The sequence below is a fragment of the Nyctereutes procyonoides genome, unplaced genomic scaffold, assembly GCF_905146905.1.
Source record: "Nyctereutes procyonoides isolate TBG_1078 unplaced genomic scaffold, NYPRO_anot_genome, whole genome shotgun sequence".
Taxonomy (NCBI): Eukaryota; Metazoa; Chordata; class Mammalia; order Carnivora; family Canidae; genus Nyctereutes; species Nyctereutes procyonoides.
In genome coordinates, this window is record NW_026575144.1 from 16,086,794 (window position 1) to 16,114,721 (window position 27,928).

The window sequence follows — 27,928 nt, forward strand, 5'->3', positions numbered from 1 at the left end:
TTTGATGTATAGACGTGTGAATGTGTTAGTTAATCCAAAAACTGGCTCCTTGTTTCCCCCTTACTAAGTGTCCAGCAGTCCTAGGTACATTAAGTATCTGTCATGGGGCTGCTTCCTGAAATTGTTTAAGGAAAGGTGAAATCTTTACCTCAAAAAGAACTTTTTGATTTTTTGCAAAGAGCCATGGCAAAGGAAGACATATTTCTCACAAAGCATGTTGGCAAAGTGGTAGAACACTTCCAAGGATGTTGTCCCTTTGTTAATGTTTTCTGTGTTACAATCTGATTATAACTCCAGCAGAACTGTCAACTTCTCCTGCTCCATTGTAGCGTGAGTACTAGAGTGTTCTGGAAGAAGGCTAGGATGGTTTAGGATTAATTAGCTTTGTTAAGGGTGATGAGATTTAAATTTCTGAAATTACCGTAGGCTCAGCAGAGCTGGTGGGGTTCAGACTGTGTGGTGAGCAAAGGACCCTCCCCTCCAGTTTCTTAAAAATATTTCTGATTTCTGGGATCCCTGGGTGGCTCAGCGGTTTAGCGCCTGCCTTTGGTCCAGGGCACGATCCTGGAGTCCCGGGATCAAGTCCCGTGTCGGGCTCCTGGCATGGAGCCTGCTTCTCCCTCCTCATGTGTCTCTGCCTCTCTCTCTCTTTCTCTCTCTCTCTATGTCTATCATAAATAAATAAATCTTTAAAAAAAAAATTTTTCTGATTTCTCTTGTGGACCTAGGACAGAATGTGTTGGGGCTTGACTATTGCAAATGTAATCGTTTTCTGTCTCTTGGGGCTCACTGAATACGAAACAGCCTCTGGACTTCTCTCTCTCTCTCCAGGGCTTTTTCTGCTCATCTAAACAGAGTGTATGGCCGCTGAGTGTGAAACACTACCCGGTTTCTTCCTTGCCTGTCTTCTGTTGAGTAGAATCATAACTCACATGGGTTCTGTTGAAGGCCAGGGGGTGTGGCAGCTTCTATAAGCATGAAGTCATTGTAGAGAGTTCTTAACCCACACAATGTGCTGTTTTGTTGTTTCCTCCCCTCTCTCACATAGAAAAGTTCAAGCTCCTTATTTGTCAGACTATTCTCACATAAGGTTTTATTGACTGTGTATTTTATGTCAGTCATCCTCTTGGGTCAGTTCACTTTTAGCATTTGTGTACAAGTTTTTGTTTCTGTGTGTCATGCTGGGATGTCAAGAAGTTTTGCTCCTGGGGCACAGCCACACTGAGGGAGATCTTAATAGCCATCTCTAGAGCTTAACAGTCCATAATTACCAGAAATTTCTTCCCTCTTAGTGTAACCACAGGGACTTATTACAAGCCACTGACCCCTCTGTCAAGTAGGCTGTCTACGTTCAAAGGTGACTTCTGTTACCATTAAGGGAATTAATAACCAAAACAGGTATACTTTAATAAGTCCTAGTAGTTGCCAGCTTGGTAGCAATTTCTCAGGATGTACCAAGTGCAAATGGAACGTAAAAAGCAGTGCTATTAAGAGGTAAATAAAGGCTGAGGGGTTTTTTTTTTTCTTTATAAGGGAATGATCTCTTTTTGTTATTAAATGATGAAGTCTGCACCCAGGTTCCTGTGTGATACATTATTGAAAAGCTGGAAAGAGTTTTCTCTGATCTTCCTAAGCTCTCTAATCCCACTTTGGGGGAATTCACAGGTTTATCAAAAAATAATTATTTTGGCTTGGCACAGGCTGACTTGTGGTAAGTAAATTAGTTTTGGTAATGAAAAGTTCCAGGTGTCATGGTACCATATGATTTCCATAGAGTTCTTCCCTCCCTCCCTCCCTCTCTCTCCTCGCCTCCCTCATTTGGACTGGAAGGATCTCTGCTGTCAATACAGTGGCCCCTGAATGACCTTGGCTTGTGAGAATACTCTTGATGCTTTTCTGGGAAAAAAGTTATTTGATAATTTGTCTAGCCTTCATCTTCCTCATTGCCCCTGGAGGTCACAGTCTTGTTTGCCTTTTCTTCCAAGCACCATACTCCCCTTGATGCCTGTCCAGCTTTTCTGTGTGCCAGGAACAAAGCACAGGTCACCAGGATGACCCCCTGAGCAGGAAGATACTCCAGAGCAGTAGCTACAGAGACAAGGATAGACAGCTGCATAGGACAGGTAGCTGGTTGGTTTGCTTGGTGACTTTGTGCTCAGTGAGCGTCCACAGTGTGTCTGGTATGTGGTCTCCCCTCTGCAGCATTTTGTACTTAGATCGTGGAGAATCTTCTGTCGAATGACTAGTTGGAAAGCAAGGTGGGCTCAGCATGCAAGGTTGTACTCCTAAAAAAGTTGCTTTAAAATGTACCTTTTAAGTATTGATTTTCTGAAACAGGGTCATCAGATGGGATAGTTTTTATGCTTTGGAAAAATCTTTGTTGACCTTCCCTGGATCCTTGTTGGCCACTGTTCATCATCCCATAAATGTTGACCCCTCCATGCCCCAGAGGCCCTGCACACTGGGGGATCTTTCTGTGAACACACCAGATCCTTTTGCCCTGTTTGTACTCCTCAGACTCTGTCCCACGGGTAGAAATGGCCTGATGCTGTGGCTTATAGGGCAAGTGGTGCGTCACAAGTACTGAGTGAGAGGAATGTGAGCTTCAGAAGAATCCTCTCCTCTCCTCTCCTCTCCTCCTCTCCTCTCCTCTCCTCTCCTCTCCTCTCCTCTCCTCTCCTCTCCTCTCCTCTCCTCTCCTCTCCTCTCCTCTCCTCCCCTCTCTTTCTTGTCTCTTTTCCTCTTTCTTGTTTTCTTTTTGCAGGGCCATGCAGCTCTAGTTTTTTTTTTTTTTTTCCTTCTCTATGGTCAGATAGTATTATACCATGTTTTCTGTATTTGTTCAGCCATCAACGGACGTTTAGGCTGCCTCCGTGCCTGGCTACTGGCAACAATCCTGCAAATCATCCTTTTAAATTCACCATCTTTAGTTTTCCTGATAGGGAAGGAAGCCCTTGTGTCCTCAGTATTGCCATTAGCACCCCAGCCATGCAGTTCTGGGGGTTCTCCCAGCCTTCTCTCTCTTCTAACACATTGCTTGTCACTTAATGTCTTTATGCTTGGATTTTCTTTCCTCCCTGTTACCACCACTGTAGTCCAGTCCTTTATCATGGACTGTTAAAATCTCCTCCCCCTTCTAGGGTGCTCTTAAAAATATTACTTTATTATTCTGAAGCTTCAGAACTTTGAATTTTGTCCTGCACTCCTCGTACCCCACAACTGCCTGGAAGGTTAAATCCAAACTGGATAGCATGGATTTCTGGTGCTCTCTGATTTGGCCTCTTTTATCCTGCCTAAACATTGCTCCGGAAAATCTGGCTTTGTTTAGCATTAAATCACTCAGCTAATATTTACTGAACTCTTGTTCTGTGCTGTGCACTTCACTGACCATAGAGGATCTAAGCAGTAAGAGAGATGTGCCCCCATGGAGCCTACAGTTGGATGAGACATACAGAAATAGTGGAGGCAGTTGTGACCTAGCACAGTCCATGCTGGGATAGTGCAGGTGCAGGATGCTGTGAGAATGCAGAACCCAGAAGTAGAGGTGGTTGGGGAAGGCTTCCCAGAAGGCGCAGGTCAGGGGAGACCTCAAAGCTAAGTGGGAGTTAGCCAACCTGGGGTCTGGTATTGGAGTGCTGGGCGGTGGTCCCTGCCAGGACAAGGACATTTGCCATCTAGATGGGGGCTGGCACTGGAGCCGGTGCTGAGTAAGTGGATGTCAGGTGAAGGGATGTGGAGGGTGCAAGGGGCTGAAATGCATGGGATACTGAACTTGCTCGGCTTGGCAGAAGATGGAGCTCCAGAGAGGGCTGGGTTGGCGCCTTGCATGGCATGGAGAGCAGCCTCAGAAAAGAGAGGCAATGTGTCCTGAGAGGAATAGGATACTTAGGAATTTTTTCCTATGGGGGTGGATTGATCCGATTTGCAGCTGGCTACAGAAGGTGCACTGGAGACCGGGGTGATTTTGGGCTGTAGAGATAGGCAATGGCTTGGAAAGTGTGGAAATGGGGCAGGGAGAAATTCCGCCGCACTGTAGTCATTAGGACTCGGTGAGTGACCGAATAAGAGGAATGAATGAGTATTTCAGAATGCTACTTAGGTTTTTCTTTGGGTGAGTGATGCCACCAGTTTACATGGAGAAAGCAGGTAAGTTCTTGCAGTTCACCTCATGGGCCATGATTCTTTCACTTTGTGTGCCTCTGCTGGATCTGTCAGTTTATTCCAGGTCTTTCTCCATCCTGATTTGTGATGATGACTTGTTCCTCACATTCCCAGTCTAGTTTGTATCACATAGTGGTCTGACCATCCACTAGTACGTTCCACGCCTGGCATGTGCTTTCTCTGGTGGCTTGCCCCTCCACCTCCCTTAGGATGTGGCGAAGTCCTCGAGAGCATAGGCTATGTCTTGCGGCTCTTGGCATATCCACGTCCCAGATGCTGTCTGACTCAGCACCTCCACAGCCTCTCTTTGTGGGTAATGATGCTCCTTGTGGAAGGCTCTGGAGGCCCATCACATGTAGGGAATAGCATCTCTAACTGCCCTGAAAATCTTTTGAAGTTTTTTTTTTTTTTTTTTTTTAAGATTTTATTTATTTATTCATGAGAGATACAGAGAGAAAGAGACATAAGCAGAGGGAGAAGCAGGCTCCCTGCAGGGCCTGATGCAGGACTATCCCAGGACCCTGGGATCATGCCTTGAGCCAAAGGCAGATGCTCAACCACTGAGCCACCCAGGCATCCCCATGAAGTTGTTTTCTTCTAGAAAAGGAAGAACAGGACCTTGCTGTGTCCTTCTGCTACACGGTCAAATCCTGAAAGCCCTAGACATCTCCTTGTCTCTCCTTCCTGCAAACATTTGTTAAGATCTTAATTCATGCTGCATATTCAACTAGGTACTGGCAGTATTCAAGAAAAGTAAGGCATAGCTTTTTGCTGCTATGTAGTTCAATAAGGGCCCATTGTACCTATCTGTCTGTCCTAATTTCAACTCAGACTCACGGCAAAGGAGGGAAAAAAGTCATCCAGACTGATGAGTGGAGGAATGGCCCCATTGAAGAGCGCCTTGAGTACGCCCTCGTGAAGGTGAGTGGTGAGAGTGGTGAGGGAGGTGAACCGGAGGTCTGGAGGCACCTCGTGTTTGCCTTGTGTTGTGCTAGAGGGGTGATTCCCTAGAGCACCCCTTAGTGAATGTGCCCCCAGCCCCCCACCCCACCTCCAGCACCACTGGCAGTGGCTAGAGATACTTTCAGTTGTCACTATAGGGGGTGGGAGGTGTTCCTGGCATCCAGTGGACAGGAATGCTGTGAACATCCTGTATATAATTCACGGGATCGGCCCCACATGAAAATTATTCAGCCCAATGTGTCCATGGTGCCAAGGTTGAGAAGCGCTCTCCTAGACCAAGTTGCTGTCTTTTTTTTTTTTTTGTTTAAATTTTTATTTATTTATGTATGATAGACACAGAGAGAAAGAGGCAGAGACACAGGCAGAGGGAGAAGCAGGCTCCATGCACCGGGAGCCCGATGTGGGACTCGATCCCGGGTCTCCAGGATCGCGCCCTGGGCCAAAGGCAGGCGCTAAACCGCTGCGCCACCCAGGGATCCCTGCTGTCTTTTGATCAACAAACAAGTCCTGGTTCTTCTGCTGACAATTGGAATTTTAGGCAACATAATCTCGTAGCTTCAGTGTCCTCATTTGTTGTCTGAGAATTTTAGAGGATTTTTTTTTTTTTGGCTCTCAAATTTCACATTTAACTTCTTGAAACTTTTGAGATTCACATATTTGAAGTTATGGAATAAGCCAGCCACATCCAAGGGCTGGTGAACTGGGGACATGGAGGATTAGGGCTTGGTCATTGAATGCTGGAAAAGTCCTCAGAGGCTTCATGGATTTGAACTTCACTTAAGGGTCCTGCCCATTGTCATTCCTCCCACAGCCCTAGAGTGTACTTTACAGTAACAAAACATGCTGATTGCACAGATATCTTTAGTAACATATACTCTGTGAAACCCCTAGGATGCAAAGTGTATTTTATGATGAATTTGAACTTTACTTACTGCTAGCATTCCTTCTGTCACTGGTAACTCACTTTTACTGAGTACTTTTATGGAGTGCTTATGTTATATTACTACAGCCAACTAAGCACTTTACATAGGGTATTTCATTCAATCCTCACAATAACCACCTGAGGCAGGTACTATGTGATATTTTAATTTAGGAAACTGAGACTTGATAAATTGCTTAGATTAGTGATAGAAGCTAGGATTTGAACCCATGCAGTCTGAATCTAAAACCTATACTCTTAAGCATTTTCATGATTCATTCTTTATTGGCTATTTGGACTTAAGTCAGTTGTTAATGTGACTCTTTTTCCCTAACCTTTTTTTTACTAGGGTATTGAAAAACATATTATTGAGGACACTGAGGAAGCCAGGTTAAACCAGGAAAAATATCCCCGGCCTCTGAATATCATTGAAGGGCCTCTGATGAATGGCATGAAAGTTGTTGGTGACCTTTTTGGAGCTGGAAAAATGTTTCTGCCTCAGGTTGGCAAAAGATCAGGTTGGGTGTTGGGTGCAGTTTTAACAACCAAAAGAAAAAGACTTTGTGTTTTAATAAATAGTAACTTAAGGTATATTTCTTTTAAGTGTTGCTTTTGGTAAGAGCTCGTAGACATTGAGATTAGGTCATTCTTTCTCTAAATGTATTTAGAAGGAGTGTCTGGAAGGACCATCTTTTTTCTTTTTTCTTTTTTTTTAAATAAGATTTTATTTATTTACTTATGAGAGACACACAGAGAGAGGCAGAGACATAGGCAGAGGAAGAAGCAAGCTCCCTGTGGGGAGCCTGACACAGGACTCAATCCCAGGACCCCAGGATCACGACCTGAGCCAAAGGCAGACGCATAACCACTGAGCCACCCAGGTACCCCTGTTTTCTTTTTATCCCAGGATCCCACGTTGCTTTTATCCTGCCTTCCTCAGTAGTGTGCCTGTTATGTAGACCATCCCTTGGTTTGAGTTTGTCTGATGTTTGCTCATTTTTGGCAAGAATAAGAGTGAGAGTGAGGCTGTGCCATCCCCAGTGGGTCATATCAGGAGGCTCGTAATGCTGCTGTATCTCATTGCTGGTTCTGTGGACTTTGATCACTTAGTTATGATGTCTACTAGGTTTCTGTGCCATGTATTTACTTAAAAGGAGAAACTTGGAGGCAGCACAACATCCTGTTTCCCACCGGACTTCCAGTTGTGAATTTTAGCATTTATTGGTGAATTTTGTAAAAGGCCCTATTCTTGCTTAAGCACAAGCCTTCATTAGAAGTGGATCAAGAGGGATCCCTGGTTTGGTGCCTGCCTTTGGCCCAGGGCGCGATCCTGGAGACCCGGGATCGAATCCCATGTCGGGCTCCCGGTGCATGGAGCTTGCTTCTCCCTCTGCCTGTGTCTCTGCCTCTCTGTCTCTGTGACTATCATAAAATAAAAATAAAATTAAAAAAAAAAAAAAAGAAGTGGATCAAGAGGGGATCCCTGGGTGGCCCAGTGGTTTAGCACCACCTTTAGCCCAGGGCATGATCCTGAAGTCCAGGGATCAAGTCCCACATCAGGCTCCCTGCATGGAGCCTGCTTCTCCCTTTGCCTGTGTCTCTGCCTCTCTCTCTCTCCCTCTCTCTCTGTCTCTCTGTTTCTCATAAATAAATAATTAAAAAATAAAAATAAATTCCTTTATGAAAAAACAAACAAGAAGTGGATCAAGAGGGGCACCTGGGTGGCTCAGTGGTTGAGTGTCTGCCTTTGGCTCAGGTCGTGATCCTGGGGTCCTGGGATCGAGTCCCACATCAGGCTCCCCACAGGGAGCCTGCCTCTCCCTCTGCCTGTGCCTCTGCCTCTCTCTCTCTCTCATAAATAAAAATCTTTATAATTTTATTATATTTAAATCCAATTTGCCAACATATAGTATAACACCCAGTGCTCATCCCATCAAGTGCCCTCCTCAGTGCCTGTCACCCAGTCGCCCCAACCCCCCCGCCAACCTCCCCTTCTACAACCCTCTGTTTGTTTCCCAGAGTCAGGAGTCTCTCATGGTTTTTTGCCCTCTCTAATTTTTCCCACTCAGTTCCTCTCTTTTCCCTTATAATCCCTTCACTCTTTCTTATATTCCACGTATGAGTGAAACCATATGATGATTGTTTTTCTCCAATTGACTTCTTTCACTTAGCATAATACCCTCCAGTTCTATTCCCGTTGAAGCAAATGGTGGGTATTCATCCTTTCTGATGGCTGAGTAATATTCCATTGTATATATAGAGCACATCTTCTTTATCCATTCATCTGTTGAAGGACATTGAGGCTCCTTCCACAGTATTGTGGACATTGCTACTGTGAACGTTGGGGTGCAGGTGTCCTGGCATTTCATTGCATTTGTTTCTTTGGGGGTACTCAGTAGTGCAATTGCTGGGTCATAGGGTAGCTCTATTTTTAACTTCTTGAGGAACCTCCACACTTGAGTTGCTGTACTAGTTTGCATTCCCACCGGCAGTGCAAGAGGGTTCCCCTTAAATAAAAATGTTAAAAAAAAAAAAGTAGATTGAGAAGAGGAGGCTGAGAAGGGCTCATAGTGGAAGAGGATGCCTAGAACTTGGAGAAATGAGAGATGGCCTTCTAGGCTGAGAAAAAGTATCATGTAGATGATACTTCAGAACACAGAAATCACAACATTCAGTTCCTAGACTCATTTTCCTTCCGCTATACCTCATTCACTGTCTTTCCCCACAAGGAACTTGTTCTTTGTTTTGTTTGCTGTCAAAAGTGGATTCCAGGGTGGCAGATCTGAGGTCAAAGCTTACATTCTTAATTTGTGCTAAACTTCACAAGTGGGCATTAACAACCATCCAAGATCAAGTAGATACCTGACTCTGTGTGTCTTTCCTAGGTTATAAAATCAGCTCGAGTCATGAAGAAGGCTGTTGGCCACCTTATTCCTTTCATGGAAAAAGAAAGAGAAAAAAATAAGATGCATGCTGGCACAATGGAAGAAGAGGCAAGTCATTTTGTCCTAGGCTTCTGGGCCCTATGGGGAACTGGCCTCAAAGACTTATTAGGAGGGGTAGGCACCATGAGGCTTGGCAATCTTGTCATTGAAGATAAAATAGAGCAACGAACTCTTCTATCAAGTATCCAAATACCCTGGGATTTTTCCATTAGGTTGTAGCTTTATGAATTTTTAATATGAACGTAGTTTTTCAGACAGAGCCTATGATTTCAGATCAAGACCAGCTCGTTCATTCATCTACTGACCATTTACAGAGCTCCTACTAAGTGCAAGATACCATGCTACACACTAGCCCTAGAGCTCAGTCCCTAGCCTTGAGTAATTGAGTGATGTTTGGCTTTGGAACACCACTTCACTGACTCTTTTCTGTATACTAGTAATGTCCTTGGCACTGCCTCTGGATCCAATTTAATTCCTGTTAGCTATACTGCCAGTCAGTCATTACGCTTTGACCTTGTTTTGTTCCTGGTGGAGCTCAGCCAGCTTTGGCCTGTAGAATTCTGAATTCTTATACTGATATGAGTTTGTGAATGGCTCTGACAGACATAGAATCCCACTTGCCTGGCATGCTTTTTTCTTTTCTTTTTAAAAGTTAATTAATCAATTAATTTATTTATTTACTTGGGGGAAGGGGTGCTGACAGCGCATAGAACAATGGTATTGAAGAAACAAAATATAACTAAATGCCCCTGCACTGGGCTGTTGAGATGATCGTTCAGATCCTGATGGGAGGTATGCATGCACCAGCTTCTCCTTCTGCTCCTTCTCTCCTCTCTTACTGCTCACAGTAAAAATTTGTCAGACAGTGTTTTTGGAGTTAAGGATAAGTTCTTCAGCTATGGGACTGTTTTGATGAAACCCCTGGTTGAAGCTCCCTGAGCTAACCAACTAGCCAGGCCTCCTTCACACTGCTCGGGCTTACAGCTTTCTACTTGCAGAGCACATGACGTGGGTTCTGGGTCTGTTTGTGAGTTGTCTTAGTTATATGGAAGTGCTTGCTGTGCTGACCCGTGTCTGGCTCCCGAGAATTAGGTGACTTGCTCTAAGTGACCACAGCAATGCTCAGCTGCTTGGCTTACTCTCCAGGACCCATACCAGGGCACCATTGTGTTGGCCACTGTGAAAGGTGATGTGCACGATATAGGCAAGAACATAGTTGGTGTCGTCCTTGGCTGCAATAATTTCAGGTAAGTCAAGACCCACCTCTTTCAACCGCTTTCTTATTTAAAAATATAAGCTTCAACAGGATGATTCTTTATTGGTTAGGAGAGGTAGAGTATGGCCTTGGATATTGTAGGTTATTTTTAATTTGTTTCCTGACTTTTTGTGTGTGTGTGTGTGTGTTCTGTTTTGTTTTTACATTTTCTGCATTGAACACAACTTTCCAAATCAAGGAAGTTAGTAATTAATCTGTGTGATCTATTTGGTAAGGACAGAAAGAGCAATATCAAAACTATTCCAGTAGCATCAGAACAATTAAAAAGCTTCTTGAGAATTGACCTTGGGCCACAGCTCTGATAACTAGAACATTGGGCTCCTGCCTGTGGTGTGGAGCATATTCTCTTTTTCTTCCCAGTAAACTGCCATGTTTTGTAACTGAGCTCTCATAAGACTTCGGCTAAATGGGGTTTTAAAAGGAGGCTTTGACTGTACAATTCTCTCTTTCCTCTGCTTACAACAAGACCACACATCCCTCTTGGAAATGATGAAGCTAGATTTCAGAAGGCGTATAGAAGTGAAATATCTTGCTGATATGTCTTATTATAGTGAATATTCAGCACTGTTATTTTCATGTGACAGCTGATGACCTATAGTGAGTGTATGTTTTGCCCAGATTTCAACATGTTCTTTATGATAAGAAGCCTCATACAACTAATGTCTTCTCTGGTCCATGTCCAACCACTCATCCCTTTGAGTCCTGGACTTCTTTACAGTGTGCTGTTTTCTCCCATGAAGCAAGGAGCCATGGCTGCACTGCATCTATGTCCCTCACAGGTGTACCCTTGCTTCCCTGTGACAGCCACCCTCCAAGTTCCTCCCTACTCTCAACTTGGTGAACCATCTCTTCATTCAAGGCCAATAAGATGCAACCAGGAAGCCCTCAGGAAGGCTGGAGATGGTGTGGTATCAGGATGATGCCTTTTTGCCCCTGACTGTCTTCACAGATGCTTCTACTTGATGCATACTCACTGTCAAAACACTTAGCACTCTCTTCTAGTCCTGGAAATGAGGAATATTGTTCTTGGAGTGTATTTATTATTTTTTAAACGATAAATATATTGGAGATACAGTGGAGGTTGTTGTAATGAGGTTTCACCACAGAGTAAGTATTTGGATAAGATGTTTGCTTCCTGGAATCTACAAGACATCCCTGTTCTCTCTCCCCTTTTCAAATCAGTGTCATTGGTTTCTGTTTACATTCATTACCATTAGGTAAAATTGAATTCAACTCGTAAATGTTCATAGACTATCTACCACATACCACACATTGTACTGGTGACACACAAGTGTCTTGTGTTTTTCTCAAGATTTCAAGGAATTTGCTATCTATAAGGCTAAATGGCCAAGTATAGAATCAGCTGTCATCATGAGATGGAAACTGTTGAAAAAGCAGTTTGTAGGTAAACTTCCTAAAGCAGTTCTTGAGACCTTATTGTCATGTGTTCATAATTTTGTTTTGAGAAATGGATGAGTAGCCAAGAGAGCCACACTAGGAATGTTTTCTCTCTCCAGTAAAGACATTGTGAAAGGCCGAGAAGAATGGTGGCCTTTCTCTAGGGTGCCCCTAGAGCTGCATGTCAGCATCTGTGAAAGCCTGCTTATAAGACTTGAGGATTGCCTCCAGCACATCCACATCCTCTGTCTTGTGCACTGAAAGTCGGCTTACCTTTGATCCTAAGTCCAACTGGAGAACTATCTTCTGCTCAAACTGTAATTATTCCTTTTATAAAAACGAAGTGAATGTGCAAACTTCTTCTGTCACTTGGACACCCTTTTGGATCTTGTGGGTGGGTCCTTAACATGTGGCCCCTTGGTCAGTATAATTTTATGGTATTCACTAGTAGACAAGTGCCCCAAACATCTACCTTACCTAGTTAAATGTATACTTTCACTGACTGTCAGGGCTCTAGGCTGGATCTGGAGTGAACCACCCAGCTAGTGAGTGAGTCTAGCAAACCACTCAGGACCAAATCCTAATGCAGCTTTCTAGTTCCTGGTTCTTTGTCATTGATGCAGGAAAATCTCATAAAATGGTAAGAACTTTTTTTCTTTGTGAAGGAAAAGGAAGTAAAGAGGAGTAAGGATGATAGTCCTGTCTACACAAAGAACATTTTCATGGGGATGACACATTAGATTCTGTGTTATAATGGAATGTATATGTTTGAGAATTTAGATAGAACTAAGGGATGTGTCCACTGAGAGTTTACTAATACCCAACATTTGTTTAGCACCTCACAAATTGAAAGAGTAGGATATGTCAACAGAAATTTTAAAATTGGATATTCTATATCTAGTACTTTAAAAATATGGATCTAGTAAAACAGGTAATAACAGAGGCCTGGTTATATATATTTTTAAAGATTTATTTATTTATTTATTTATTTATTTATTTATTTATTTATTTATTTATTTAAGATAGAGAGAGAGAGAGAGGCAGAGACACAGGCAGAGGGAGGAGCAGACTCCATGCCGGGAGCCCGACGGGTGCCTAAGGCAGGGGCCGCCAAACCGCTGAGCCACCCAGGGATCCCCGAGGCCTGGTTATATTTTAACCAGTGGTTGTTAATCTGTGTAGTATGAGTAAGAACTAAGCAATATATGGCTATGAAATACTCTCAAACTGAATAATGTTATTCAGCTGTACTAAATCAAGGGCACAGTAATCCACTTTGTCCTGTGCATCACACGTGCTCACTTGGTAATTATTCAGGGGCTTTCAACCTTGTGTGTGTGTGCGTGTGTGTGTGTGTGTGTGTGTGTGTGTGTATGTTATGGCTTTATTGAAATATAATTGACCTATAACATTGTGGAAGTTTAAGGTGTATACAATGTATTGATTTGATACACTTACATATTGCAGTATTATTACATGTTGTTTTAGCTAATGCCTTTGTAGTTTTTCACAATTACCTTGTTTGTGTGTGTGTGTGTGTGTGTGTGTGTGTGTTTTGCGGTGTCTTCTTAATAACAGCCATTCTAACAGATTTAAGGTGGTCTCTCATTATGGGTTGGATTGGTCTGTCCCCAATGATTAGTGAAGCTGAGCATCTTCTCATATACATGTTGGTCCTTTATATGTCTTCTTTGGAAAAATATCAAGTTCCTCTGCTGAACTTGTAATATTTGAAAGGGGGACTTTCCAGAATTAATTAATTAATTTATATATATATATATATTTTAATAAGTTAATTTTTTATTGGTGTTCAATTTACCAACATACAGAATAACACCCAGTGCTCATCCCGTCAAGTGTCCCCCTCAGTGCCCGTCACCCATTCACCCCCACCCCCTGCCCTCCTCCCCTTCCACCACCCCTAGTTCGTTTCCCAGTTAGGAGTCTTTATGTTCTATCTCCCTTTCTGATATTTCCCACACATTTCTTCTCCCTTCCCTTATATTCCCTTTCACTATAATTTATATTCCCCAAATGAATGAGAACATACACTGTTTGTTATTTAAAAAGACCCTATTAGCGTGGCTTAACCACAGGTTGGAAACAGGCCATGGGGACTGCAGAGCGGTAGGATCCTGCCATCTGGTGGTAGCACATGTGAATTGCAGGATCAGTAACAAAATGCCATCTTTGTTCAGTTCATTTCCAGAGACAGCAGATACGGCGCACCCTGAATGGGTGCACGGCTCTGATTTTTCCTTTTTAATTCTTCCAGAGAGTAAGAGGGACTTTATCTATTACAGTATTTTTTTAATTGGATGTATTCTTAGGCAGTATTGGATGCCTTTGCTAAAGCAGCTAGCGCAACTTACATTTTTTTCCTGACTTAAAAGCCCAAATGAAATGCTTACATACACAGCGATTCTACATACTTTAGAAAGATGATTTAAAATCAGCGTTTTCCCATAACACTAATTTTTATTTTCTCGTATCTTACGTGACATAATGTAAGAATTGTGTAAGAAGAGGTCTGCAGACATGGGGCAGATAGGTCTGGGTGAAAAAGAGAACCTAGGGGAACCCCAGGGGAGTAGGGAATGGAAGTGTAGGGGAGACAGGATGTGGGGTGAAGATGAGGGATGAATGCAGGGGAAGGGAGAAGCATACTGCAGCTGTGGACAGTGGAGGTGGGTTTGTACACAACATTGTGACTGTAATTATGGCCACTGGACTGGAGACTTACTGGTTCATAGGGCAGATGATATCTTATATATTTTATCAGAGCTGAAAAAAATAGTAACGTCTTATGCCAAAAATGATTGAATTGTGTACTTTGGGTGAATTTTAGGCTATGTGAATATTATATTAATAAAGCTGCTTTAACGGCAGCCCGGTGGCTCAGCAGTTTGGCACCGCCTTCAGCCCAGGGCCTGATCCTGGAGACCCGGGATCGAGTCCCATGTCGGGCTCCCTGCGTGGAGCCAGCTTGTCCCTCTGCCTGTGTCTCTCCTGTGTCTCTGCCTCTCTCTCTCTCTGTGTGTGTGTCTCATGAATAAATAAATAAAATCTTTTTTAAAAAGCTGCTTTAAAATCTTACCATAGCACCTGGCAAATATGCTAAGTACTTAATAAGTGGTTGTGATGATTGTCGATACTTAGTGAGCATGTCCCTGTGATTCCAGTTTACATTAGAAGAGTATTTGGTGGCCAAGTAAAAATGTTCATTTCTCCTTTGTCTCTGATGAGAGACATTAATTCCTTTCCATCTTGTTTCTGTACCTCAGAGTTATTGACTTAGGAGTCATGACTCCCTGTGATAAGATTCTGAAAGCTGCTCTTGACCACAAAGCAGGTACTGTGCACCTTTGCTTCTGGGAATTCCACTGGATGTCCTTACCCCCAGTGTTTGTCTGTCTATAAAAGGTGATCCCTAGCCCATGTGGGGTTGGTGGGGCATTCAGTCAGGTGCCAGCTGCTATCGTCGTCACTTAGAGTGGGAGTTGAATTGGTGACTGGGTGACCATGAGACTCCTTGTAGCTCTGAAGGTGGGGAATAGGAACAGACTTCTTTTTATAGGGTCTTATTAGATTTTTCCCTGTGTGTCATTTTTATGTTTCTTCAGACACTGTAACGTGCAAATCTGGGAAATCATGAACAATGTATTTTATTTGCATGGCTTCCCCAGAGTGTGGCAAGTACATGATTGTAACATTAAGTTACAAATCATGTTTACTACCAAAAGTAAATAAATAAATTGAAAATCCCCAGAAAAGATGTCTTAGAATTGGAAATTGGGAATTCATCTGAGGTCTTAGGGTCTTCATTGCAAAGGTTTTAAAATGAGTCCTGCATATTTTTCTGCTTTTTCTCTCATCCTCCTTCTCACTGTCCTTTTTCTCTTTTTTGAAATAGATATAATTGGCCTATCAGGACTTATCACTCCTTCCCTGGATGAAATGATTTTTGTTGCCAAGGAAATGGAGAGACTGGCTATAAAGATTCCACTGCTGATTGGAGGAGCCACCACATCAAGGTAAGTTATGCTAACAAACTTTTTGCTTTCCTTTTTTTTTTTTTAATTTAATTTTATTTTTTTAATAAATTAATTTTTTTGGTGTTCGATTTACCAACATACAGAATAACACCCAGTGCTCATCCCGTCAAGTGTCTCCTTCAGTGCCCGTCACCCATTCACCCCCACCCTTTAAATTCATTTAAATGCCAGTGTTTAAGAACAGTGATAAAACCTGTTTTTTTGGGGGGGTTTTTTAGTTTTTTTTTTTATGCTTGGCACTATGGCTCCTTATATATAAGCGTATAAGCTTTCAGTCTTCACCTGGAAAAGAGCCAGCATGCTCCCATTCGGTTCCTGAGATTTCTGAGAAATACTCCTCTTGAAATCAAACCAAGTGGGGAAGGTGTATTTTTTGACACAAATATGTTTCTGGAATGTTAACCCATTCTCTGTCTGGAAGCAGGTGTCTGATTGACTAATTACAGGTTTCCTTGAAGAAACTTCAGTTTTGTAATAGTTCAGGCACAAGGCCAACCTAGCAAGAATGAACCAAAGGATGACCTTGGGGAGTTGGTTTTGAAAAGGGAACCTTTTGAGAAACTTTGGGGTAAGCAATTTCAAGAGGAGAAAGTTCTAAGTTGGTCACATGACCATTATTCAGTTCGATTTTTCCTGGGATTATAATTGTAATGATATTTGGTAAGAAATACGTGAATTATGAGTACTACTAGATTTTTTTCTGACATATCTTTTATCCCATATCACTTACTTTGGCAGAGGGAATAAGGCCAGGTGGAACACTGAACTCGAGGATCCTACAAGAACACACTGTATTTTTTTTCTGATACAAGAATACAATAGAAATCCAGTCAAAGATATTCCAAAGTTCCTTTCACACTAGTAACAACTGCACATTAAGCCATTCGTATTAATAAGGTTTTCCACAGAAACATCAATAGGATGTGTGTATATATATTTATTTTATGTATGTTATATATATATTACCTTATGTTATATTATTACTATATGCTATGTATTATGTATACAGAGAGATTTATTTAAAGGAGTTGGCACATGCCATTTTAGGGTCTGATAAGACTAAAAATCCGCAGGGAAGCTCAGCAAGCTGGAGACCAGGTAGGAGCTGACATTGCAGTTTTGATTCCAAAGGCTATATGGAGGCAGGATCCTTCCTAGGGCCCCTCAGGCTTTGCTCTGAAGGTCTTCAACTGATTTGGCAAAGCCCACCTATGCTATGAAGAATAATCTGCTTCACTCAGAGTCTACTGATTTAAATTAAATGTTAATCACATCTAAAAAAATATCCTCACAGAAACATCTAGATTGATGTATGACCAAAAACTAGATCCCATGGTATGGCCAAATTGACACATGAAATTAACCATCATCCCATTTGTAATCTGAATGGATCATTTTCACAAGTAGTAGTAGTGTTATGTGTCATTTATTCACTAAATGAAAAGAAAGTATGCTTTTCATACTTGAAGGACTCAGTACTGTGGTGATTGTTGCTCACCTCAGAAAACTGAATTTGTTTTTCCACCAAGGACTTATTCACTAGGACGTGGAGCAGATTATTCTCCAGGGACATGACCAAGCATTGATAACTGGTACATAAGTGAGCAGGGTCTTGGGTAATTGAGATTTTAATGTGAATATTCATCAACTTTGTAAAGATAATGATAATGAGAATTTACAGACTATTGTGAGGATGAAATACCTTTTAAGATCAAGGTTGTTAAAACAGAATAAACAGATGTGATGCTGGTTTCAGAATAAACCATTTTATAAGGTAGGGCCCTATACTGAGAAGTTCATTGTCAGAAAACCACATGCAAATTGGAACATCACAAGAGTCCTTCCTGTTATATCTCTTACCAAGTAAGAGCCACCAGATTAAAGTGGGTTTTTAAAAAAACATTCAGAAGCAACATAACTAACTTTCCAAGATATAGTATATGCAAAATTAGCCACAAATCCTCCTAGCAGTTACAATCTGATATATCAAGTTAGAATTAAGCAGTTCAGAAGTCACCCAACTGTATCTCCATTGCTGTTGGAAAACTTCTTTTCTCAGGGTCTGGGAAATGGCGATGTGATCCTCCCCAAAGGTGGAAATCCGGGTCACAAGACCATGTGAAGTTCCATCAGCACTCCAGTTGCCTTAATTCCATATGAGCTCTGCCTTTTCTCGTTCTGTTCTCTCTTCATGCCTATTTTAATTTTTGGGAAATTATTTGGAAAATAAAAGCCAGTCACAGTGCTTCCAGATACCCATTCCCTTCTCCATTGTGGGAGATTTCTGTGCAATCTCTGAGAACATCAGTGTAGAACTCCCTATTCTGACTCCATTTTAAAGTAGTGACAGTGGGTGAGGCCTCATTTAATCCTGCTTAATCAAGCCCTCTTATTAGCTAAGCCCTGTTACTGAAATATAACAGTCATGCAGAAGAATACACAAATCAGAGATCTACAACTTGATGAAGTTTTACAAAAATGGATGCCCTCTATAAACACCTCTAGATAAAGAAATAGAACATTAATAGCACTCTGGGCACTTTGCTAGGTTCCTCCACCTAGTCATCCTTCACAACAACAAAACCACTGTTCTGTCTCCTATCACCATAGGTTGGTTTTGCCTGCATTTCAGCTTCATATACAAATGGAATCCTGTTGTGTGTGTTCTTCACATGTCCAGCTAATTTTGTGCACCATTAAGCCTGTGAGGCCCAGACTGGTGGTTATAGTAGTTGTTTTTCCACTGTGGTATATAGAATATTCTGTGGTATCGTATACTAAGCCTTTACTACCCATGCTACTGTTGGGGGCATTGGGTTTTTCCAGTTTGGGGCTTTTTCATGGAATGCTACTGTGTTCTTATTCGTGCACTGAAGGAGACTTGCTGGGTCCTGTGGTATGATCATCAGCATTAGATGTTGCAGGGTAATTTTCCAAGGTGAGTGTATTAATTTACACTCCCACTAGCAATCATGAGAGTTCCAGTTATTCCACACCCTTTGCAATTTTATCCTAAATTTTAGTATGTACATAACAGTATCTTGGTATGGTTTTCATTTGGACTTCTCTGCTGACTAATGATGTTGAGTACCTTTTCATGCATATGTTGACCACTTGAATATGCTTTCTAGGTCTTTTTTTAATTGAGTATTCTGCCCCTTTTTTTCCTGACTGATTCTTTTATAAATGATCTATATATCTATATATATATACACACACATAGATATATATATATAGATATATATCTTTATATTGGACGCAAGCCCTTTCATTAGAAATACATATTGCAAATAGATTCTTCCATCAAAAAAAAAAAAAAGATTCTTCCATCATGGCTTGCTTTTTGCTGTCTTAGTTGTATTTTTGGGTCACAAAGTTTTTAATTTTCATAAAGTCTGTTTTATCAGTCTCTTTCTTTACAGTTAGTGCTTTTTGTATTTAAGAAAACCTTCTCACCCTGGGAGAGTCAGCTTTGCTGGAAGGCAATGAGAGTTTGGATGTCTCAGAAGCCCTCTGAGCTCTTATTCTTACCTGCTACAGACCTATTGGGAGTGTAGCCGTGTTCTGTTTTTTCCCTTTGCTAATTGTTCTTTGAGTAAATGGCGACTCAGGACTTTCAAGTTGTCATGAAAGAAGACGAGGGGCTGTTATTCCCTGGCTTTTCCAGATCTCAGTGGCCTGTGGTGACATGATAGAATTAGAACAGTACTCCCAGGATTCTTGCAATGAGCCTTATGGGTGACTGACAGATCCTGGGAGAAGCTGAAAGGGCTATATAGACTTGGCATCACGTGTTCCTGGAAATACGCCTGGAGTTCCCTTTTTAACCTGTAGCTCCGAGAGGATAGAAAATGAAATATTCTCATGTCTCTAATGCTAGAGACAAGATGTGCTTGTATCACAAGCTAGAAATGACTTGAACGGAAATCTGGCCCTGTTAGCTGCACAACTTCTCAAAAGCACCATTCTAGCTCTCATTTTTTAAATGCTTTAAAGCCAATAACTGCTCTGTGTCTTTTTCAGTTATTCTTTTGTGAATAGTGGAAAATTCAAAAGGAAGTCACATTGCTCAAAGAGAGAGGAAATTTTCTGAGTTTTGGGTTTTTAATTGTTAGGGGTAAGATGCTGAATCACATTGTTTTCCTCCTTGCATTGGCTGCAGGGAAGCTTGGAGTTCAGGCCTAGGTGGAGGATTGCATGGACCTGACTTCTGCATCTGACCCCACTGCTGATTGTCTCCCATCTTTGTTTCCTCTGACTCTTCATTTCTCTCGTTAAATTCTGAGGATTTTTTTTTTTTTTTTTTTTTTTTGGTCATGCTGTATTTATGTAGAACATTTGAATTCTGGAAGGATAAGACATGAAAAAAATTCTTGGATTACTTGTTCTTTTTCAGAGTTTTTAAAAAAGAGCTTCCAAAGTTAACACTGTCATGCCCATTTGGCAAGTATAGGTGAAGGGGCAACTCATTGAATCACCAATGTTGATGGGGGACTTAGCAGAGGTAGAGCTGACATTCACCCTCAGGGCCCGACATGTCTATAGGAGGGGAGGAGAGATTCCAGTGTTTTATGTCCTTTCAGATTCTGAAAAAATTCTGCTTCCAGCTGGAGAAGGTTGCACAAATGGAAGTTAGGAGAAAGTAGAATCAATGTCATGTCATTTTATAAGGAAACCAGAAGTACTCTTGATGGCTGGGCCAGTTCAGATCATGTCTGTGCTCATTTAGCTTTGTTTTGTTTTTTTGTTTTGTTTTGTTTTGTTTTGTTTTTTTGGTGCTAGAAGGCAGCACTTTGATTTTATTTGTTGTTGTTGTTGGTATTGTTTTTAAATAGTGATCATCCATGAGAGAATGGCCAGAATTTCACTGGGAATCATTGGATGTTTAATAAATATTAACTGTGTTGACTTTTAAGATTTAAAACTGTACTGGTTCCCTTTAAGAGAAATGTCCACTAAATCACCTCAGGCTTATAGTTTCCTAGCAGAACTTCAAGCAGAAAATATATTGAGGTGTATTTGTATGTTCTAAGAGCTGACCAGCTGAAGGAAGAGGAAGAAAGCATAGTCTCACTTATGTTCTCTTGAGAAACTGGAAGCAGTTTCTGCTTTAAAACTATTCTTAGGGGATCCCTGGGTGGCTCAGCGGTTTAGCGCGTGCCTTTGGCCCAGGGTGCAATCCTGGAATCCCGGGATCGGGTCCTGCATCGGGCTCCTGGCATGGAGCCTGCGTCTCCCTCTGCCTGTGTCTCTGTCTCTCTCTCTCTCTCTCTATGTCTATCATGAATAAATTTTTAAAAAATCTTAAAACAACAACAACAACAACAAACTATTCCTACTGTTTGAAAATCTCCACCTTGTAGAATACCGAAGGTATTTTCAAATCTTTGGGCCTGGAGCACACAGTGGTCACCAAACATTATCCTCAGGAAGCAGGAGAGTTCATGTGGCTGCTTCGGGGCCATGGTCTGACTCCTCCTGTTGCTTTGTACCCTAACCCCCAGGCCAAAAGAGTCTCTTGAACTTGCAGACCTTAGGCCTGCACGTCTGTTGTAAAACTCAGTTCTTGTGACTTTGGGCTTTAGGGCCCTGCTTCCTATCCATGTATGGAGTTACCTGTAGAAAGGGGGCAAGTCAAATGTCAGGGTCTTGTCTGTCTTTTTATAACCAAATTTCTAGTCATCCCTGAGAAGCCTCTTAAGAACATGTTCACATATACTATTGTGCCTTTAATATTCTCTTGGTTTTTAAAAGTCACCTCAGTAATCCATGCTTATTAATAGAACATGTCAAACACTTCAGAGGAATGTAAAGTAAAATTTAGTCTCTCCCTGCCTTCAGTTCCACCTCCAACTTCTTTTTAAGCAGCATTGACACCGGATGTGTATCTCTCTCTCTTTTTCTAAATATACAGAAACTTACATGTAAGGTTGGCAGGTCAGGGCAGGTTAAGGGTGGCAGTGTTTGTTTATTTCAAAAACAGAGTTGTATTAAACATACTGTTCCGTTACTTTGTTTTCCCCCCCACGTAGTAGCATATCCTGGACATCTTTCCAAAGGAAAATGCATGTTAGATGAGGGGGAAAAATATGAAAGCATCTGATTCCGGGAAGAGTCCTGCCCCCTTAGGTTTGGGGCTGACCCCATGTTAGCATAAAATGTTGTTGTTGCTTTTGCCTCTCTCTGTGTTACTTCGTGGGGCTGGAGCCGGGAAGTGGTAGTGTCCCTCAGGAATGGGGAACAGCAGCTAGTGCATGCGTCCCCTGCCTGTTGTCTGGTGTCTGGTTCCCCAGGGCCCTGGCTGCTGTCCCAACTTATTTGGAGGAAGAAACTCAGCCTGACCTTTATGGCAGCAAAGTGCAATTGCCTGGGCTGGTTAGCGCCATCAGTTCAGGTAGGCTACTAATGAGTATGAGGTCACAGTCTCGTTCCCATTGGCAGAGAGCTGAGGACAAAATCTTCCGCATTTTGGTATAGACTTTTTTGTAGCCTGAGCCGACAAACCCATGTCTTCTCCCCTTGGCTTCCCCATCTTATGGTGGGGAGGAAGTCCCCTTGTTTTACAAGGGAAATGTGAAGTTCGGTATTTGTAACTACTTTAAAGTCTTCCTCTGGAAAGCACTGTGTAGAAACATATTGTCTCTAATGGTTCCAAACAAGTGTTGTGTAGGAACTGTCAGCGCTGATGGATATGTTTTTCTTCCTGACCCCTCTTTTTAGAACCCATACAGCAGTGAAAATAGCTCCAAGATACAGTGCGCCTGTAATCCATGTCCTGGATGCATCCAAGAGTGTGGTGGTGGTAAGTGTGGGGCCTTACATTATTTCAGATATGTTGTAGAAGAGAAGATTGAGAGTTAAGGGTATTTCCCAAGATTATCTTTAATTTTTGTTCAAATCTACTAAAAAATGTAGAAGAAGAGCCTATAGCTTTGGATGGTGTCACTGCCCCCGTTGCTGGAACAGGGTGGCCAGGCAAGAGTGCCCTGTGCTTTTGAAGACCACGTCCTGAGCCAGCACCAGAATGCTGGTCTGAGTAAGAGACATGGTACCAAGATGCATGACCTTGACACACCAGCCTGGAGGGAGAAAGGTTCCAGCCATTTACATGCGTTTACAAATATGAATATATACTGTCTTAACTCTAAGCCAGAGCTAAAAGGAATGTGGAATTTTTAAAAAGTGACCTATTTCCAGATAGAAAGACATTTGACCGGGAACAGACTAGTTAACCCTACCCAACAAAAGAAAAACATTCTCTCGATGTCCAAAACGCAGAATACTAGATGCTTTTGCTCAGTGAATGTAGTATACAACTTACCTGAGTGTGTGTTTATATGCTTTTCTCCATCAGTAAAGCCTAATATCCTCTCTCATTGTTCTGTTTCATTGTTTCATCATATAACAGGAAATAAAGTGGGAGAGAATCTGAGGGACCATGTGGTCCTATGGTTGCCCAGTTTGTTTTAGCCACAGAAACCTTGTCTTCCAGTACAGTACAGTATGAGTAAGAGCAGCCTCTTCTGTCCTTCATCCCACACCTAGTTCTCAAAAAAGCACAATTAAAAACTGCTAATATAGCCCAGCCTTCGCATTCACAGGCCAGGAAAGTTGCCCAGGGGTCTGGTGATTTGTGAGGCTGCCAGGTGACATCATGCAGCCTGAACTCCGGTGACCACAGTTCCCATTTTCCAAAGGCATCCTCCCAGATGTGTGAACTCATTTATATGGAAGTTGAACAATCATTGCTAACATTATTGGAAATTGGTAGTATGCCAGGCATTGTGCTAAGTGCTTTACATGGATTTTTTTTTTAATCCCCATGAAGCAAATACTTTAATTATTACTGTTTTAGAGATGAGGACACAGGAATGGAAAGGTTAGTACCTCTCTTGAGGCCACACATTCATCAAGTGGCAGGTGTGCGGTGTGAAGGCAAGTCTTACTCTATGCCACGTTAAACTTGCTTTCATTAATATTTAGTGATTCTCCTTTATTATAAAGAATATAATGAAATCAGACTAGAATCATAAAGTCGCAGTTTTTTATCTGCCATTGACATAGACTGATGTATAAATTATGTTTCTACAATTTCAAAACAGTTTTTTTTAATCTCATATTTGAATTGTGCTTCATATAAGGAGCTTGTATTGAGTTTATGGTTGAGTAACCAATGGGCCTCTTTTTAAGGCTTGTTGCTATTTTCAAATGCTAATGAATCACTGAACATTTCCCATTTGGAGACCAGGCCATTGGCCCTCATCAAGTATACACTGGTAGCGTTGCCCCCATGGGCAGGTGGAGGACTTTGGCTGGGAAGGAACTGGCCTCTGGATTCCATTTTGAGGGCACTCCTTCACTGTCATGCAGAGCTAAAGCAGTAAGGGCCCACCCGAAAGCCAGATGAGACATGGACACTTGTGCTCTTTCCAGTTGGTCTAGCTGGACAGCCAGCAGTGGTTGGCTCTTCTCATATACAAAGAAATGGCCACCTTCTGAAATGACTCAAATGTAAGTGCAATGATAAGTCATTTGGGTGATGGCTGATGACACTTTTCAGGAGTCAGTAGTATAATTCATTTAGGTTGATTGTTGGTTCAGAGTCTTAAATTTTTTCAAATTACTTGTTTTTTTATTCATTTGAGGGAGAGAGTGCGCACAAGCTGGGGGAGAGGCAGAGGGAGAGGTAGAAGCAGACTCCCCACTGAACAGGGAGCCCAATGTGGGGCTTCATCCCAGGACCCAGGATGATGACCTGAGCTGAAGGCAGATGCTTAACCAACTGAGCCACTCAGGTGCCCTGGTTCAGAATTTTTTGATCCAACTCCAGTGGGTATGGCAAAGGCCCATGCTCTGGACCATTGGGTCAAGCATTTGAAAATTCCAAAATGTGGCAACTATGTGACCGTTGGAGCTTTAGATCTCAGGATGCCCCAGCTTTCTTTCCTTTCTTTTTATTTATTTTTTTAAAAGATTTTATTTATTTATTCATAGAGAAAGAGAGAGGCAGAGACACAGGCAGAGAGAGAAGCAGGCTCCATGTAGGGAGCCCGACGTGGGACTCGATCCTGGGTCTCCAGGATCACACCTCAGGCTGTAGGCAGCGCTAAACCGCTGTGCCACCGGGACTGTCCTCTTTTCATTTTTTTAAAGATTTATTTATTTATTCACGAGAGACACAGAGAGAGATAGGCAGAGCAAGAAGCAGGCTCCATGTGGGGAGCCTGATGTGGGACTCAGTCACAATACCTGAGATCTTCAGCTCTGGGATCACAACCTGAGCCTGAGGCAGATGCTCAACCACTGAGCCACCCAGATGCCCCTTTCCTTTCTTTTTAAGTAGAAACTGAGGTGCCAATATTTAGTTCTTTCTAAATTATAAAATATATTTTCACCTTATTCCCTCTCATTGTGCTGTCATTGTCACGAAGAATAAAAGAATAAAACATGTCTGAATGATTGACGTGGAAACCCACGATGAGCTCTGATTTTGTGGTGGAAACATCACGAAGATCAGCCCAGATAATAGGCCATGAGCTTGTTTACATCAAGCAAGATTTAATGGACAGGGATGGGCTGGTCACTGTGGCTCTGGCAACTAGGGCCTCATGGGGTGTAGACAGTGCCACAGACCATGGTGTGCTCTGTCTACCCAATGGGAGCTGTGTCAAATACTGTTAAAAGTTCCTTGGATGTTTAGAAAAACAGGGTATTGCTTTCTCAGAGTCTAAAATCTAGCAGAATGTGGTATTTTAAACAATATTTTAAAACGCTGGTTCCATGTACTTTAGGGAGCTCAAGGGTCTGCATCCCCTCCCTGTCTTCATTTGGTTTCGCAGGCTTTCCTAAATGAGGTCTCCATTGAGCTCATGTTGATGTAAGGCTGGGAAGTACTTCGTGGTGTGAATACCATTCAGGAGCCTATTTTTAGGCTTGCCATGGTGGTCTTCTCTGACTAAGTTCCTTCAAGTGATTTGACTTTATACGAACTCTTAGGGGATTGGATGGCTATTAGAGATACTTCGACATTCATGTAGAATTATGGATGTGTCAAGCCAGTGGGCACTTCAGCCATCGTCCAGTCTAACCTGGTCAGTTTCATATAATGATACTGAACTTCCGAACACTTGTATTGGAAGATCCAGCTAGAGGCTGCAGAGATGGGGCATCTCAGTGCTTTGAACTGATGGTGATCAGCAACCATTTCTTCTTTCTTTAGAATTGTATTTTGCGCTTTGGTGATGGCTGTTCTTCCACTACCTTGATAATCCCACTCTTAAATGATATTTAGCTGATCCTCATTTTACAGTTTACTGAGTCACCTCACATTTCTCAGATGATGGGTTTCGTTTCTTTTCTTTTCTTTTCTTTTCTTTTCTTTTCTTTTCTTTTCTTTTTCTTTTCTTTTTCTTTTCTTTTCTTTTCTTTTCTTTTCTTTTCTTTTCTTTTCTTTTCTTTTCTTAGCAGAAGCTCATAGTTGACCGTGAAGATTGTTTACCTCATTCCTTCAGCAGACATTTAGGAAGGAGGCACCTTGTATGAGCCAGACACAGAGCTAGAAACGGGGGGCACAAAGGTGGTTTAGGTATAGTCCTGCCCTCCAAGGGCTTGTCCTCTATAGAGACAAGTAGATACACAGATACTACAAGTTGCTGGGGAATGCAGTGATGGAGAGATGCACTGAGCATCTTTGAAACACAAGAGAGCAGTACCTAACTAGTGTGTTGTGTGGGTCCCCAGGACCACCCTCAGTTTCAGCGATTTGCCAAAAGAACTCACAGAACTCAGAAACATTGTTATACACACAATCATGCTGTCTTGCCATGAAAGGATACAGATTTAAAATCACCAAAGGCAGAAGATACAAAGGGTGGAATCCAAGAAAGACCAAGAACCAGCTTCCAGCTGTCCTGCCCTAGTGGAGTCCTACGGACAGTACGTGACCCTTGCACTGTAGGACACCATGTACGGAGCATCACTGACTAGAGAAGCTCACCCAAGCCTTGGTATCCAGGCTTTTACAGGCAGTCGGTCCTGGAAGAATGGAATGCTTTAAGCACCTGACTGGCCTTAGTTACTCTAGAGGTCAGATAGATATAACATAAGCCACGTCCCCCCGCCAGGATCACATTGTTAGCATAAACTATCTGGGGTGGCCCAGGGCTCCAAGTAGACAAAGACTTTCTTATCAGGCAGGATGTTACAAGGGCTTAGAGCTTCTCTCTCAGGAGCCATCCAGAGCCAGGCCTTTCTTGGGGTGTATGAGAGTTGGACATTGTTGGTCTACTGATGCACAGCCCAGTGGGAATAAATGGAGCTAGAGAAGAGAGAGTGAGTGGTGTTAACTAGGGAAAGCTTCCTGAAGGAGGCATCACTAGAAATGACCAGGGTTGCTCATGTTTTGTTTGTCTCTTTTTACTCCTCTGTGGTTCTTGAACTTCATCTTGCATTTTCAGTGCTCGCAACTATTAGATGAGAATCTGAAGGATGAATATTTTGAGGAGATCATGGAAGAATATGAAGATATTAGACAGGACCATTACGAATCTCTCAAGGTAAGTGACAAAACAGGTCCCTGCTAGTTTGGGCGTTAAAACGGTCCTGCATTTTTTTATGTGACTTTATTGTTTTAAGGAGGGCAAAGGTTTAGGATCATTTTAGAGAAGCCCTGTTTTCTAGTTCAAGTTGGAATTCTCTGGTGTCTAAGTTTCCAGTAATGTGGGGTGATACTAAAATTAATTCCATTTATTCTACTAAACATTTATGGGGTACACAGTAGGTGTTAGGTGCTGTGCCACATAGCAGAATTATGAGAACATGTAAAACATACCCAGCAGGAACACAGAAACTGAAATGGCATATGGGGACCATTGTCAGCCTGTCTCCCTCCAGCGTAATGTAGACTGTGCAGAGCAGTGTTTCAGGAACTGACACTCTCTACAGAAGCTGCAGGGAATCCTTAGAGAGCAGGCTTAATTACTCCTGAGAAGTCCATTCTTCCCAGTCCATTTGCCTGTTGGACCTTGTCCGTGGTGGGGTACGGGGTACATTTTGGGGGTGGCTAGGTGCACAAAAGGAGACGACAAGCATCATGAAGAGAACAGGTATTTCTGAGGTGTTGACTAGTGCAAGATGCTATGCTTGGCTTTCTGGGTCTCCTGAGGTCCATCCATAGTTGACAGTTTCTTAGTTCTGCCTTCAGGTCCTTGGG

At 42.2% G+C, this 27,928-nt stretch overlaps 1 protein-coding gene across 5 annotated transcripts in view; it reads left to right on the forward strand.

The window, feature by feature from the left end:
• MTR (5-methyltetrahydrofolate-homocysteine methyltransferase) overlaps window positions 1–27,928 on the forward strand; it is a 107,452-nt gene that overhangs the window by 64,780 nt on the left and 14,744 nt on the right. For all 5 annotated transcript variants that reach the window (XM_055308781.1, XM_055308780.1, XM_055308782.1 and 2 more), the window contains exons 19-26: window positions 4,993–5,082; window positions 6,393–6,545; window positions 8,929–9,036; window positions 10,135–10,235; window positions 14,947–15,014; window positions 15,576–15,696; window positions 22,438–22,519; window positions 27,174–27,272. In XM_055308781.1, coding sequence (XP_055164756.1) covers window positions 4,993–5,082; window positions 6,393–6,545; window positions 8,929–9,036; window positions 10,135–10,235; window positions 14,947–15,014; window positions 15,576–15,696; window positions 22,438–22,519; window positions 27,174–27,272 — 822 coding nt within the window. The remainder of the gene's footprint in view (window positions 1–4,992; window positions 5,083–6,392; window positions 6,546–8,928; window positions 9,037–10,134; window positions 10,236–14,946; window positions 15,015–15,575; window positions 15,697–22,437; window positions 22,520–27,173; window positions 27,273–27,928) is intronic.